This window comes from Phallusia mammillata, chromosome 8 (genome assembly GCF_965637545.1).
Source record: "Phallusia mammillata chromosome 8, kaPhaMamm4.hap1.1, whole genome shotgun sequence".
NCBI classification, from domain to species: domain Eukaryota; kingdom Metazoa; phylum Chordata; class Ascidiacea; order Phlebobranchia; family Ascidiidae; genus Phallusia; species Phallusia mammillata.
This window is the reverse complement of record NC_137259.1, coordinates 16370283-16383737: the sequence shown is the minus strand read 5'-3', so window position 1 is coordinate 16383737 and position 13455 is coordinate 16370283. Positions and strand designations below refer to the sequence as shown.

The 13455-nt window shown below is 37.3% G+C and overlaps 2 protein-coding genes across 3 annotated transcripts; both read right to left on the bottom strand.

Moving 5' to 3' along the window:
- Positions 1-430: 430 nt before the first annotated feature.
- On the bottom strand, positions 431-6782 carry LOC145204462 (monocarboxylate transporter 14-like). Of its 2 annotated transcripts, XM_080077021.1 has the most exons (8): positions 6733-6782; positions 5520-5728; positions 3886-4029; positions 3391-3554; positions 2728-3050; positions 2100-2238; positions 1821-2034; positions 431-1163 (listed from the first exon to the last, which is right to left on the bottom strand). In XM_080077021.1, exons 2-8 carry the CDS (start codon positions 5710-5712, stop codon positions 1015-1017), a joined length of 1326 nt encoding a protein of 441 aa, XP_079933147.1. In that variant the 5' UTR covers positions 5713-5728; positions 6733-6782; the 3' UTR covers positions 431-1014. The 2 variants fall into 2 exon arrangements, with proteins under 2 accessions (XP_079933147.1, XP_079933146.1); XM_080077020.1 differs by lacking the exon at positions 6733-6782 and having other exon boundaries at positions 5520-6136.
- A 1954-nt stretch (positions 6783-8736) lies between these two features.
- On the bottom strand, positions 8737-12940 carry LOC145204897 (monocarboxylate transporter 9-like). Its single transcript, XM_080077511.1, has 7 exons — positions 12698-12940; positions 11843-11986; positions 11423-11586; positions 10502-10833; positions 9932-10070; positions 9489-9702; positions 8737-8936 (listed from the first exon to the last, which is right to left on the bottom strand). The coding sequence occupies exons 1-7, from the start codon at positions 12888-12890 to the stop codon at positions 8812-8814; spliced, it is 1311 nt and encodes a 436-aa protein (XP_079933637.1). The 5' UTR covers positions 12891-12940; the 3' UTR covers positions 8737-8811.
- Between the last annotated feature and the right edge of the window lie 515 nt (positions 12941-13455).

Genomic DNA, 13455 nt, shown 5'->3' with positions numbered 1-13455 from the left:
GAGTTGGAAGTCGGGCCGCGCTTTTCGGGCTTTGGTTTGTCCAAAAAACAGGCTTGATTCGGGCCTGACTTTACACTTTGTGTAGGAATTTTCTGAAAAAAATTGACTAGCTAAGTAGCCAATTGCTGGGCGTGACCTAATGTCAAACAGCCCTAAACCGCCTTGACCATTTGTTTATTGTGTTTGTTGTCTTGGTCTTTGATGTATAGGCCGGTCAATCAAACTTTCGGGCCTAAACGGGCTTCTCAAAAACGATTCGGGTTCGGGCTCCAATTTCAGGTCCGTTTACAACCCTGCTCCTAGCTCGATATATTTGGTACGAATTGGACTTTGTGCTAATGATTATACTGGTTTACATGTGTTTGAGAAGATAGACATCTTCGTTAGCAAGACCTGTCATATAAACGGTGCAAATGCTTATGCACACAGATTCCAAGGTTTGATTTTTTGAGAATCCGACAGTTTTGTAGCTCCACAGCGCCATCAATCGTCTAACAAATATGTAAATAATGTCTACAAGGGCATTCAAAGGGCACGAAAACGAATTGAAACGTTATGGAGCGCAAAATAGTGGATGACACAATTGGTGCATCATGACTAATAGCGCTACAGTTGCACTGTTTTTGTGACGAGTAACGAGAATTAGTTTTACGCTCTGTAAGTAAAACTCGTCTGGGGGTAAACGTTGGTGGGACCAAAGCCGTACAAGCAACACACCCGTGTTAGGGAGAGGCTGAATATTCGATAGGCCAATATAAATGAATAATAAATAAACCACAAAAAAAACTTACCGTAAGGAAAAAAAAACACAAAAATATTGAACCCACAATTCAAATTACTGCGCTGAAATCGCTACGATGTAATTATTGTCTTTTAATATACTTTGTTAGTTAGAGAGCCCGAAAAATCGTGTTGCCCGTATAGAAAAATCTACTTGCAAAAAAAATAAATATAACAAAGTGCATAAAAAGCCGAAAATAAACTTCAAATTGCAAAAAAATAAACAAATTATTTCTAAAGGTTTGGAATATCATCATTTTCTGATCTTGCTTCCCATTTCTTTAAAGGAATTTTTAATAAACACAGCAATGCTGAAGTCGTAAGCATAATTCCGGCAAACCGAAACGACCAGTCGTATGAATGTGTTACATCAACCAAAACACCTGCAAATAAAAAAACAAATAAATTCTAAATCATAGTACGCCAAGTCTATTAAAGGCGTTATATCGAATCATCCGGTCTCCCAAGCATTCCAATATGGCAAGGCACAGGCTAGAAAAATCTAGACTGCGGTGGGATTTGAACCCTCGACAGGAGTCTTTCCGGGACTGGCGCTCTCCCAACTGTGCTACGCAGGCAAATAAATGGTAATCACACTACAAGGCAAAATTACACTTTAACAACAACATATACGAACACATAATTGTAAACAGGCCTGAAACTGAAGCCCAAAGCTAACCCGAACCCGAAAGTACAAGCCCGAATCCTTTTTGAGGAGCTCGTTTAGGCCCGAAAGTTTAATTCACAGACCTATACATTGAAGCCTCAGGAAAGACCAAGACAGCAATCACAATAGACAATTGGTCTTGAACAAAGCGTTTTAGGGCTGTTTGACAATTGGTCAGGTCCAGCAACTGGCTACTTAGTTAGTTAAATTTATTCAAAACAATACTGACACAGAGTGTAAAGTCAGGCCTAAATCAAGCCTGTTTTTTAAGAAACCTAATCCCGAACCGGACCCGAACGTCGTCCTGATTTACAACTCTGTAAGGACATTCAAAATGACGGTACTATCTTTGGTTACGTTAAACTCTGATCACCTGCAAGAAAGGGTCCAACACAAATTCCGATCCCTTCTAGGAACAACATCCAACTGTAAGCATCCACAAAATGTTGTCTGCCAAGCATTACTGCCGCGCTGGTCTTAATAAAACCATATCCATTACTTAAAAGTCCAGTTATAATGGCTAATGCAAATAGACCATATATGCTTGACCAATAGGGACTGAGAAACGTTGCAATTCCCAAACAAGCCTGAAAATAATACACGAAAAGTGTTCTTGGATGCCAATGAATCCACTTTAAATGTATATCAGTACCTGGTTAATACTAAATGCCCATAAAGGGTGGATTTTTAGGCAGGTACTGATGGTGGCAGTCATGGGCCTTCCAAGAATGCCAGCGAGACCAATTGTGGATGATAGCCAAGCTGCAATATTCGGTTCTATACCCTGGTATCTATTTTAAAATTTAGTGACAGTTTTTTGGGGGATTAGAAAGAACAAGGATCATAAACCGTGCTAGAAAAAGGTTTATGATTCTTGTACCTTGGTAAATGTAAGAAAAGACTTAAACAACACTTAAAATAAAACGGATAATAAAATGTTCATGGTATGTGCATGAACAAGAAAGCTAATCTTCCTAAAAAAGATTTACGTTTCGTGCTTCTGGTTACAATATAAAAAAATAATCTTTCTAAAACAACACCTAAAAAGTAGAGCCCTATTTTGGCAATAAAATCGATTTTTAGAAACTTGAATTAAGGATATCTTTACAGAAACATGCATGTTTGCCCTAAGCAGGCAATCCAATTAAAAAAGTTTCCCAGCACATCATACGCTGACCATATGTATAAAGGCCTATCATGGATTTTAATTCAAAAAAATATATGATTTCATTGCTCCGTTTCGACTTTTTTGTTAATCGAACTTTTTTGGTAATTACTACCTTGCTCTTTCCACCAGATGAACGTAGGGAACAATCATAGCACACCAGGACATAAACTCGCTGGTAATGATCATTAGAAAAACTGGGTTTTTCCACAAATGACGACTTCTGAGTAAAAAGTGTTCCTTTGGTATTTCAACCGGGGACATTTTTTCTTCGTCACTTTTTTGAGACGAAATTATTTTCAAAGTGATTGTCTGTTGAATTCTTTCGGCATTTTTCCATGGATTGAGCGGGTGAAATGAAATTTTACTTTTCTTCACGAAAAACGCTCCACAAACGCAAAGGTTGAGACAATAGGCCCCAACTAAAAGCATTGCACCCTGTTGACGAATGTTTCGTTAAAAAAATGATATAGATTTTGGTCATTATTTTGGAGACAGTACCAAAACATGCAAAACTTTAAATTTTTGGATTACAAGAAATTATGATTCTTCAATGGCTGGAATCATCGCAATATAAGGAACGAGTTGGGTGCGTTGACAAGAGTTTGATTTTAGACTTTATTTATTTTCTACCAACTGCAAAATATGCACAAGTTCTTAACCACAGTACTAAAGTAGTATTGAAAATAATATCTTGCCAACATATTACTAATTTTTTTATTATCTGTGGCTTTTAGTTACGACACAAACAAAATAATACTTGGGCAAGTTAACCTACTTGCCATGAATACGCTTCTACGAACTGCTGAAGCATAAATGATGTGAAAAAGATTCCCACACAAATACCACTTCCTACTACACCCTCCGCGATAGCCCGATCTCCGGCGAAATAACTATTGATAACCGAACTAAACGAAACGATAACCAGGCCTGCACCGAAACCTGAATAAAACACAAGTTTGTTCCGATGTTACGAACTTGTTTCTTTCTGTTTTGACATCAACACCCAAAGCCACTCAACACATATTTGTGGTAACAAAAACTCAAACCCATGTTCTTACTTTTATTACTGAAACCTCTAATGGCGCCAAATTGTCACAAATTATTGAAGGTCATTTGATAATAAAATCACCCGATAAGAGAGTACGCAAAATTTAATGGAAGTTTTTGTAGCACTTGGTTTTAAGCATTTTGTTTAGTTTCAGTGATTACCATAGTTACAAGTCTTGAAACCAAATCAAATAAGAATTTACAAAATAATTAACTGCGTTACCTGGTATAATTCCAAACGAAAAAACGAGGTATAACAAACTGGTTGCAAAATAACTTGCAGCCAATCCTAAAAACATTAGAAATCCGCCTATTATTCCACAGACTCGACAACCGAACTTTCCCACCGCCATGCCACATATCGGACCTGAGAGCAAAAAAACACTTGTGACGGATAGTTAAGTGTTTCTTAATTTTTTTTCTTAATTTTGTTAATTTTTTTTCGGGACGGTTTTTGAAGTAGTTTACAAAGTTTACAAAAGCCACGAGTGTTACATGGGACCTGCGGGACAAACGCGCCAATTAAACTTGGTAGGTTGTGGGCTAATCTCTGGCTCAGTGCAAACAATACTTTTTAAACAGGGTGTACAACCCGCGGCCCGTTAAATAGAGTTCGTGCGCCGGCGTAGACGTTGGACCTTTAAAAAATGTGACCCGCTGAACTATGTCAGTGCAGTGATTTCGTTCCCGTTTTGTTTCTGAGCAGATTAATGTACCCGGCCAGAACCTTTTGCGAATTTTGGGGCTAAGTTAGTAGTTCACTTAATATGTAAGTGTTTGATACGCAGCAATGTACAAACCACTTATGTTGCATAAAACGGGTCTGAAATTGGAGCCCGAACCTGGCCCAAACCCGAATCGTTTTGAGAAGCCCGTTTAGGCCCGAAATTTTGATTGACAGGCCTGTAGCTACTTAAATTTATTCAAAAAAATGCTGAAACAGAGTATAAACTAAAACCCGAATCAAGCCCGTTTTGTTGAAGAAACCTAAGCCCAAACCCGACCCAACTTACGACTCTGATTAGGCCAATCTCTTATTGGTTTCACACGCCAGACGTAAATATTACCTGCAACTATGCTTCTTATTTGTGTTTAACTAGAGACAATTTCATTTAATCTAATTTTACATTTTTTTAGAATAAGCGGATTTTAATTTGTCGTCGAAACGTAAATACACAAAATATATTTAACAGAAGAATCATCCTATAAGTTAACATTAGGCCTCGCATCTTTGACGGGATGACTGTGTAATATGACTTATATTGGAATTGCGTGTTTAACGATTTGCGCAATACAGGAACACATTGCGGTTTTGTGGCAGGAAATACGGGATGCACAATCGTATACAAGCCTAAATTTTAATGAATAGAGCGAGTGCATGCGCAGGAGGTAATTCTAAACTTGTTCACCAAGTGAGACACTGATAATTCGGTCTGAGCAAAGTAAAATACAGTGTTTTAGAGCTTGCTGATTTCAATGCGTTTATATAACGCCAAAATCCTGTAATAATCTTATTCGTTACTAAATGCAGTCTGGCGTATCAAATTTTTATTGAAAACCCTTTCGTTTTGTGTGTTTTAAGCTTGCAAAGTGCCCGTGACAAAAATACATATTAGTGGTGTGTTTTTTCGATGTCCTTGCTGTTTTACAAACTGTTTAAACATGGATATGTCTGAAGAAGCCACACTGCAAATAAAAACTTTAATTGACTTGACTTAGTATGCCACATATGCATAAAGTTTTGAAACGACCCGCCTAAATGGTAAATAAACCATTGCTGATGCATGCTAGAACGAAAAATGGCAAATAATAAAATACTATTTACATTATCTTTTTTTTTCAGATATGTTTAGTTACCGACAAAGCAGCCGAAAGATGTTGGAAGACTTCCGACAAATGATGCATATTTAGCTGGTGCGTTAAATGCCCGTATCCATTCCGGGTATAGAACTCCAACAGATTGAATCGTTCCAAATGATAAACCATAGGCTATGCTTGACACTGTTAATGCTATCCACCTAAACTTCGGTTTTTCTGCCTGGGTAGTCATCAGAAGGTACTCCAACCTATACAAAAAAGTCTCATTGCTTACCGTTGTAATGCAAAACAGTAACAGCAGTTTACAAGGCAATGCAACTAATAACAATTTGCTCTCCGCCGAAAACTTGTGACATAAAGGAAGTTTGAGCATGTAAATATACTCTGCCGCAGGGCGAATCACTCAACAAATTGTCACACACATTTAAAAGGCTGCGGCAAGCCAACCTCAGATATGCCAGGCTCTATCAAATGTACTGACTGCATTTATTCATCATTCTCAACTGCAACAAGATTTATTGCCTATTCTGCACGTGTTTAAAACGGATATACTGTACACAACAAAGCGTTTTCTATTTAATGAAACTGTATGTCTTGACGTGACACTGCATTGGAAACAAATTTCTAAATACCATGTGTATACCTGTACAGCATCACTTATACTAGAATAGCTAAAGACAACAAAGTGTCAGACGAAAATGTTGTATTTAACAAATTAGCTTAGTTGTTTAATCTCTAGCAGAACGACTGTCTACAGCACACAAATATTGTACATTATGACTTAAAACCGACTCAATTGCTGAACTAGACAAAGGTACAGATCAGCAGCGTCTGTGATTTGCGGAGCTACGTGCTGCTTCAAACATAAACAAACTTTCCTGCAAACATTACGCCGTGCGACCTACTGTTAACAAAGGAGACACATACATACCGGCATACGACCAGAATTGCGCTGTGTTAGCCACACTCTAATGTAAAATCTTTTAAATCCTTCCCTAACATTTTAGTTTCATCTTAAACTACGTTTAACTTAACTATTGATCTAAAGTCTAACACTATTATTTAAGCAATTGACAAGCTTGTAAAAGGAAAACAGTAGGCCAAACACAACACACATTAAACCATTACATATGGCAAGAATATGGACAAAATACTCTATAGCAATATAAATGCACAAAGACTTTGTCAAACATTGCAGTTATCGGCTTGTAAAACTATACAGTTAAATGTAACAAAAGAATAAAAAGCTTACCTAGCCGGAGACCGTTATACAACCTCGCGACCACATACTTGGGTTTTAAAAGAAAAAAGGGCGCAATTGATCGATAAGGTTGAACGCCCTGCGGCTTGTTTTGCGATTATGACGTAGCAAGCACCCTTGAATGAGCACATTCCAACGTTTAAGGCAGAGGAACGGGGACACCTTGACACGCGTTTAAACTATTACAATGATAGTATCCAGTTTGTTATGGTAAAGTAGTCTCAAAAACCAAGTCTACACGCACGAAACGAAATGCCTTATGACAGCATTCACAATACACAAAAATATTGTCACACGAAGCCATTGCCATTTTGAGATAACAAATAAGCTTGCACGCCTTACAGTTACAGCATATGCTTTTCGTCTTACTTGTCGGATGTGTACTGCGAAAAGCACACTGTAAGCGTTTGCCTACTAACCTACCTTGAATAAGCTGCATAACTAAACCGACTTTTAAATTGATTTAAAAAACTTTAACTCCAAACAGCGACCAAGTCAAATTACTTGTTAACGTGATTAAAAACAATCAGAACTTGGCCTAACTAACTAAACTATGATTTCTAAATGCTGCTTGAAAAAACAAATGGTCTGGCCCATAAGTTGGTAGGATGCAGTTGATCCTAGCCGAAAGATTTTGTGACAAACGATGAACTGATAACTTTTACATTTGCAATTCCCAAATTCCCTATCAGTCTAAAGTTACTAGTATATCATGCAATATTAATAAACAACTAGATCATTTTTGCGCAAGCTGTTAACACTATTTATTGCCCACTTTACACATTCAGTTATGTCTGTAATTGCATGGAAAAAAAACGTAATGGAGCCGCGTTATCTCATCATGACAATGTACAATATTGCTTCCGTTTCCTTATTAATAAGAACAGATGCAAAATTTTACAACGTTTTGCTGAAACAAACGCTCAGTTTACAAATCAAATAACAAGCAGTAACATATCTTTGTGCACTAACGTACTAAGTCAGTGCTCTTCGACCTTTTTTGGTGTGGCGAACCCTTAAAGTTGCTGTGACGAACTCATGCACCCTGTTTACTTAAAACAAAAAAGCGATGTGAAAAATCGTTATGCATATAATATTGTCAATTAACTCCATGGATATGTTCGCGAATGTGCTATGTAACATCGGCGAAAAAGCCAACACTCGATATCCTAACATCACCCGAATGTAACACAGACGCTATCAAACTAGACATGGGGATGAACCATTGAAAAAGTTTACCTGGGTTATACATAAGTTGAAACCTACATCTTTTTTCTAATATGTTGCAAGTCAAATATTAATGGTGCATTAAATGTTTGTAATGCACCCTTGTATTCCTTTTCGTATTGGTGCACCCAATGTATTTTTTAATGCACCCTCGGGTGCACCGTGCACACCGGTTGAAGAGCACTGTACTAAGTTATAGAAGTGGAACAGACTCGAGGTTCTAACTGTTTTGAATTTGTAAGCTAAAAGAATAGCACAAAAATGTTTCAATAAACAGCATGCCATCCTGAGTTACCCTATCTGTTAATGAAAGTGTAGGTACAGGCTAAAAAGCTTTTTAGTGTATCATGTTTCTATTTAGATCACTGTTTCTCAACCTTTTTTCTCTATCGTTCCCTTAAACCTTTTTTGTAAAAGGTGCGCTAACGAGCAAGGTGTAATGGTAATGCCAAATCAACTAGCATGACATTTTTATTACCTCTAGGTTTACTGTGTATCTTGTAGTGGAGCTATAGACCACTGTTGTCAGTATAGGTTGTCTTTGTCTGTTAATAGGAACACGAAAAACTTTCTAACGCCAGTTTGAAACAAACAAATCAAATGTCCAACGTTGTTTTAATTTAATTGTTTCCTAAAAAGGAAATTTGGTTTTTGATTAAATTTCTTCAAGTCCTTTTCCAGTGTTGTATTGTTAAGCAAATGTGCAATACGGTAATCATACTTTTTCCGGAAGTTTTGTATGCGAAACTGATAAAAAGAAAACACATACGAAATATATTAGTTTTATTTCATAGCAAAGAAAAACAGCAATAAGTTGCGATAGACAAACACTTTTTTTTCATTTCACAATGTTGCCTTTACCTTTTGCAGAGGAATTTTTAAAAGGCATAAGGATGCTGAGGTCAGAAGCAGAAGCCCAGAAAACCGAAACGACCAGTCGTAAGAATTAGTCGCATCAGCGAGCATTCCTAGGCACAAAGAAACGTTTGATGTGACGCTTTCAACAGATCCCTTGGCGGTTTCATTCAACAACCACACAGATTATATAACACGATGGAAATCTTATCGCATATTTGTATCTTATACATTTCCACTAATGCATTGCAAATTGCAATGTATCCTAACCCAAGGCCTATAATACGTCCACTTGTTCAGAAACCTGTCCTACTTTTTTGATGAAATTTAGACTGTACTATAGGGGCATTAAACAATCCCAAAATTATCCTTTTATGTACACAATTAATCGCTAAGCATAACAAAACAGCACTATCGTGTTCATTTTAATTTCAACGATATAGAGTTACTGCGCTAAAACTCTCTGACATTACGCCAATAATAAATTGGCGTGTGGTACATTTAGCTTTTAAGGAATCGGTGTATGGTACAATTTGTGCAGTAAAAATAATTAGTATTCGGTAGCTTTCGTCCCTAGGAAATCGCTGTTGAATAATAGTACCGGTAATAAGATGGACAAAACTATAAAAAATCCCTTTTGAAAACTTGTTTTTGGACGGACAAACCTGCAAGAAATGGCCCTGCACAAATTGCGACCCCTTCTAGGAAGAGCATCCAACTATAGGCATCGACGAAGTGTTGTCTTCCAATCATCACCGCAACGCTGGTTTTAATAAAGCCGTAGCCATTGCTAAAGAAACCAACCAGCACAGCTGTGGTGAAAAGTCCAGGGATGCTTGTCCAATGGGGACTGAAAACTGTTGCCGCCCCCAAAATCGCCTAAAAATTAGCATAAACGATTGATTTCTTGAAAACAGCCCTTGGAAAATTTTACTCGCTGCCTTTAATTAACTTGATCAAACAGTTGGACCACTTCAGACAACTTAATTTAAGACCGGAATGAAGGGACTTATTTCTCGACATTTTTACAGCAATTGGCAATTTTTTAACGGCTTAAAACTATGACTCATTTTTAAACGTTTGTATTGTGATTTTGGCATAGAAGTACCTGATTAATGCTGTAGGCCCATAAAGGATGGATTTTAAAGTAAGTGCTCAAACCGGCAGTGGTTGGTCTTCCAACAATACCAGCTATACCAAAAGTGGACGACAGCCAAGCAGCAAGGTTGGGTTCAACTCCAAGAAGTCTGCAAAGAATTTGATCTATTTATCGCAATTTTTTTTATCAGAACCGTCTAAATCAGGGGTTCCCAACCTGTGGTACGCAAGTAGCTTCCGTTTTTTTCACAAAATCCTGGATTCACAACTTTATATTTGGTTTATTTAGTTTTGTTTACAAAAAAAATTCCCACAAAAAAAATATTCTTATTGTTACGTAATTATTCCTGTTGTTTCGTCATGCCAATTGTTTTAGTAGGTCAATATTATTCTTCTGAATAAAATATGATTCGATCAAATTAGTTGTTCTGCAAGAAGTGATACGCGTGGCAGTACAGAGCGTCCAAGTGGTACGAGATCGTAAAAAGGTTTGGAACCCCTGGTCTAAATACTAAAAGTCAAATGTTTGAGGACCGTAAACTGTGTCCCGAGGAACTCCAAATTAAATTTGTTCGCATACCTTGCCTTTTCAGTCAACTGAATGTATGGAATTAACAGCGCCATCCATGTTAAGAAGTCACATACTGCGATCAACAAAAAGAAAGGGTCCTTCCACAATTGGCGAGATCTAGTCAGGAAACCGTCTTGTGATTTTTGAACAACATCAGTGTTGTCGCCATGGATACTTGTTTCAGAAACAGTTTTGTGATTCAGCTCGTTTAGGTGTTGATCTGTGGTTCTGTGAACTTTCCATAGATTGAGTGGATGATCCGCAATTTTTCCTTTCGGTATGAAAAACATTCCGCAAACACAAACGTTGAGACTCACTGCACCGGATAACAGCATTGCACCCTACAAAGTGGAAGGTTTGGTTAAAGGTATTATTGCTCTTTCAAAGTTTTCAAAATAAAGGGTTGGTATTCAGTGGCTCCCAAACTAACTTATATGCAAAGTATAAACATGTCCACCAGTGTTGCACCAAAGCCTTTAAAGTTACAAGAGAATATCTGGTAAATCCAGTTTCCAAAAATGTGACTTCTGGATCAGATATTACCAATAATTAAATTAAACTTTTTAAAAGTATGGTTTCTTACTTTTCACTTGGAATGAAAAAATATATAGTTTCAAGGCAAAATACAAAAGCATTTCTTTTTGAACCAGAAAATGGTTTAGTAGCCGAACTATGTTTTTTAAAATATAAACCAGATAATAGTTTAGTAACCAGACAATGGTTTTTGTAATATGAACCAAATTGTGGTTTAGTAACCAGACTATGTTTTTTTACAATATAAACCAGATAATAGTGTAGGCTATTATTAGTGATACAATCGATATGGATATCCTTGGCAATAATTGTATACGCAGAACAGAATGAAATAAATTCAACCAATGATTTTAGACCGAACGCTATAAACTATAAAGAACGACTCTTCACACTTACTTCCCAAGAAAAAGCTTCAACAAACTTTTGAAGCAAAAACGCTGTAAAAAAATTCCCAAAACAAAGACCACCACCTAATACGCTTTCAGCAATTGATCGCTCTTTAATAAAATAACTGTTGACGATTGAACTGAAACCAACAAGAGTCAGCACAGCTCCAATGCCTGAAACAAAATCATCTTGTTTCATTAAATTCCAAACTAATTTTGGTTGAGTGACATTTTCAAATAACGATACTCCCATGTTTTTCGCGTTGGCTCACTGGTATTGAGGGTTAGTTTAAGGGTGGATTAAGGCTATAAACATTTGAAACCTCTGGCTTAGAGAACTGAAGCGGAAAGATCAAATTATTTTCTGCTATTCCTGGCCAATATAGGACGACGGTCTCAAAATCGTATTGTATCATACAGATCCACCTACCTGGCAAGACGCTGTACGCTATAGCAAGAAAAGGGACACTGGTTGCGAAATAACACGAACAACGCCCAATAAACGTCAGGATTCCTCCAGCTATTCCGCATGTTCGACATCCGAACGTTTTAACCAACACTCCACAAATAGGACCTGACAAAATAAAAAATATTAAAAAATGTATTTTTGTACAAATGAAATGCTAAATACTTAATTATTTTAATTTAACGATGGTATACCAGCACAGTGTCGTAGGTATACCTATAAGTCGGGTTCGGGCTTACGCTTGAACAAAAAAAAAACAAGCTTGACTCAGGCCAGGCTTCGCACTCAACTCACACTGTGTTGCAATTTCGCGAACTTTCAAGGCTAATTCGGAAATTGGGCCAAGTTTTAGGCTTGTACTTTAGTTTAGTGTTTGGGTCGGGATCGGGTGAGCCTCGACTTCGGATCCATTTGCAACTTTGTTCTCGTATTTATAGTGGCTATTTAGAAGTTAGTATTTAGAAGTAAGTGTAGTGGAAAAGAAGGCAAATTTAGGAAGAAATAAAGCAGTTCTCCTTGGCATTTATCTCACTAATCATAAAACAGGCTATTTTAAACGTTACAGCAATAACTTGTTTTCGTTTTGTAATGAAAAGTTGGTTAACACCTGGTATTAAACTCTCAACGCATATCGATCATAGCATGCACAGTGTAACTCACAGTAGTCCTCAGTGTGCCTACTTAATAGTCGGCGTGTATGCATAAAACATGAAAATACTACAGGAAACACCAGTAACATTCAAAAAACTTTAGCATGACCACTGAATACTTGGGTTTAGTTATTTTTTCTACTTTGAGGTAAATTAGCACAGCACTTACCAGCCATACATCCTATAGCCGTCGGAAAACTTCCAATAAAAGACAGATAGCTTGCAGGGGCTTGAAATGCACGGATCCATTCAGGGTACAGAACCCCTACTGACTGCAGCATTCCAAAACACAGAGAATAGGCGAGACCTGATGCAATCAATGCTATCCATCTGTACCTTGGGTTTGATACCGGATCATTCATCAGACAAAAACAGTTCCTAATGTTTAAATTATAAACTATCCACCGACGAATTTAATCTGCAAATACAAACATAAGCCCTTTTAATTGATCAACATAGCGGAACGGGATGTAGATGCTTAAAACCGTCACAATTTCCGCATGCTTTTTAAGTGAGTGTAAAAGCACGACCATTAGTAACAAACGTTTTTAGAAAGCAACCTAAAACAAACGTTTGCGGTACGCCATGTCCACATTGTTTTATCTCAATTCTAGGACATAATCTGATTGCTATAGTTGTGTCAAACCAGTGGTTCTCAACCTTATGCCGATCGCGTACCACCTGACAACTTTTTGTATCGCTACGTACGACATAAACCCTGTTTGGATGTGTAGATCAAAAGCTCGCCTGTTCTTCTGGACTAGTCTAGTACATTTCTGAAACAGGCAGGGTCAGCAATTCCAATGAAATGCTCAAGACACGAGTTTTATCCAAAACCCAAACTGGTTAGGGTCTTTAAGTTGCATTTATAATCTGACTTAAACTAAGTATAACATAAAGCTACTCCCGTATCACCTCAAAATCTCC

Bases quoted from the DNA above. Each gene is read 5' to 3' on its own strand.
- LOC145204462 (XM_080077020.1), bottom strand. From the start codon at position 5,853: ATGCTCAAACTTCCTTTATGTCACAAGTTTTCGGCGGAGAGCAAATTG. The intron at 4,030-5,519 runs GTAACTAAACAT...TTTTGCTCTCAG, and splicing joins ATCTTTCGGCTGCTTTGTCG to GTCCGATATGTGGCATGGCG. The intron at 2,239-2,727 runs GTAGTAATTACC...ATTTTAAAATAG, and splicing joins CATCTGGTGGAAAGAGCAAG to ATACCAGGGTATAGAACCGA.
- LOC145204897 (XM_080077511.1), bottom strand. From the start codon at position 12,890: ATGAATGATCCGGTATCAAACCCAAGGTACAGATGGATAGCATTGATT. The intron at 11,987-12,697 runs GTAAGTGCTGTG...TTATTTTGTCAG, and splicing joins GGCTATAGGATGTATGGCTG to GTCCTATTTGTGGAGTGTTG. The intron at 10,071-10,501 runs GTATGCGAACAA...AATTCTTTGCAG, and splicing joins CAGTTGACTGAAAAGGCAAG to ACTTCTTGGAGTTGAACCCA.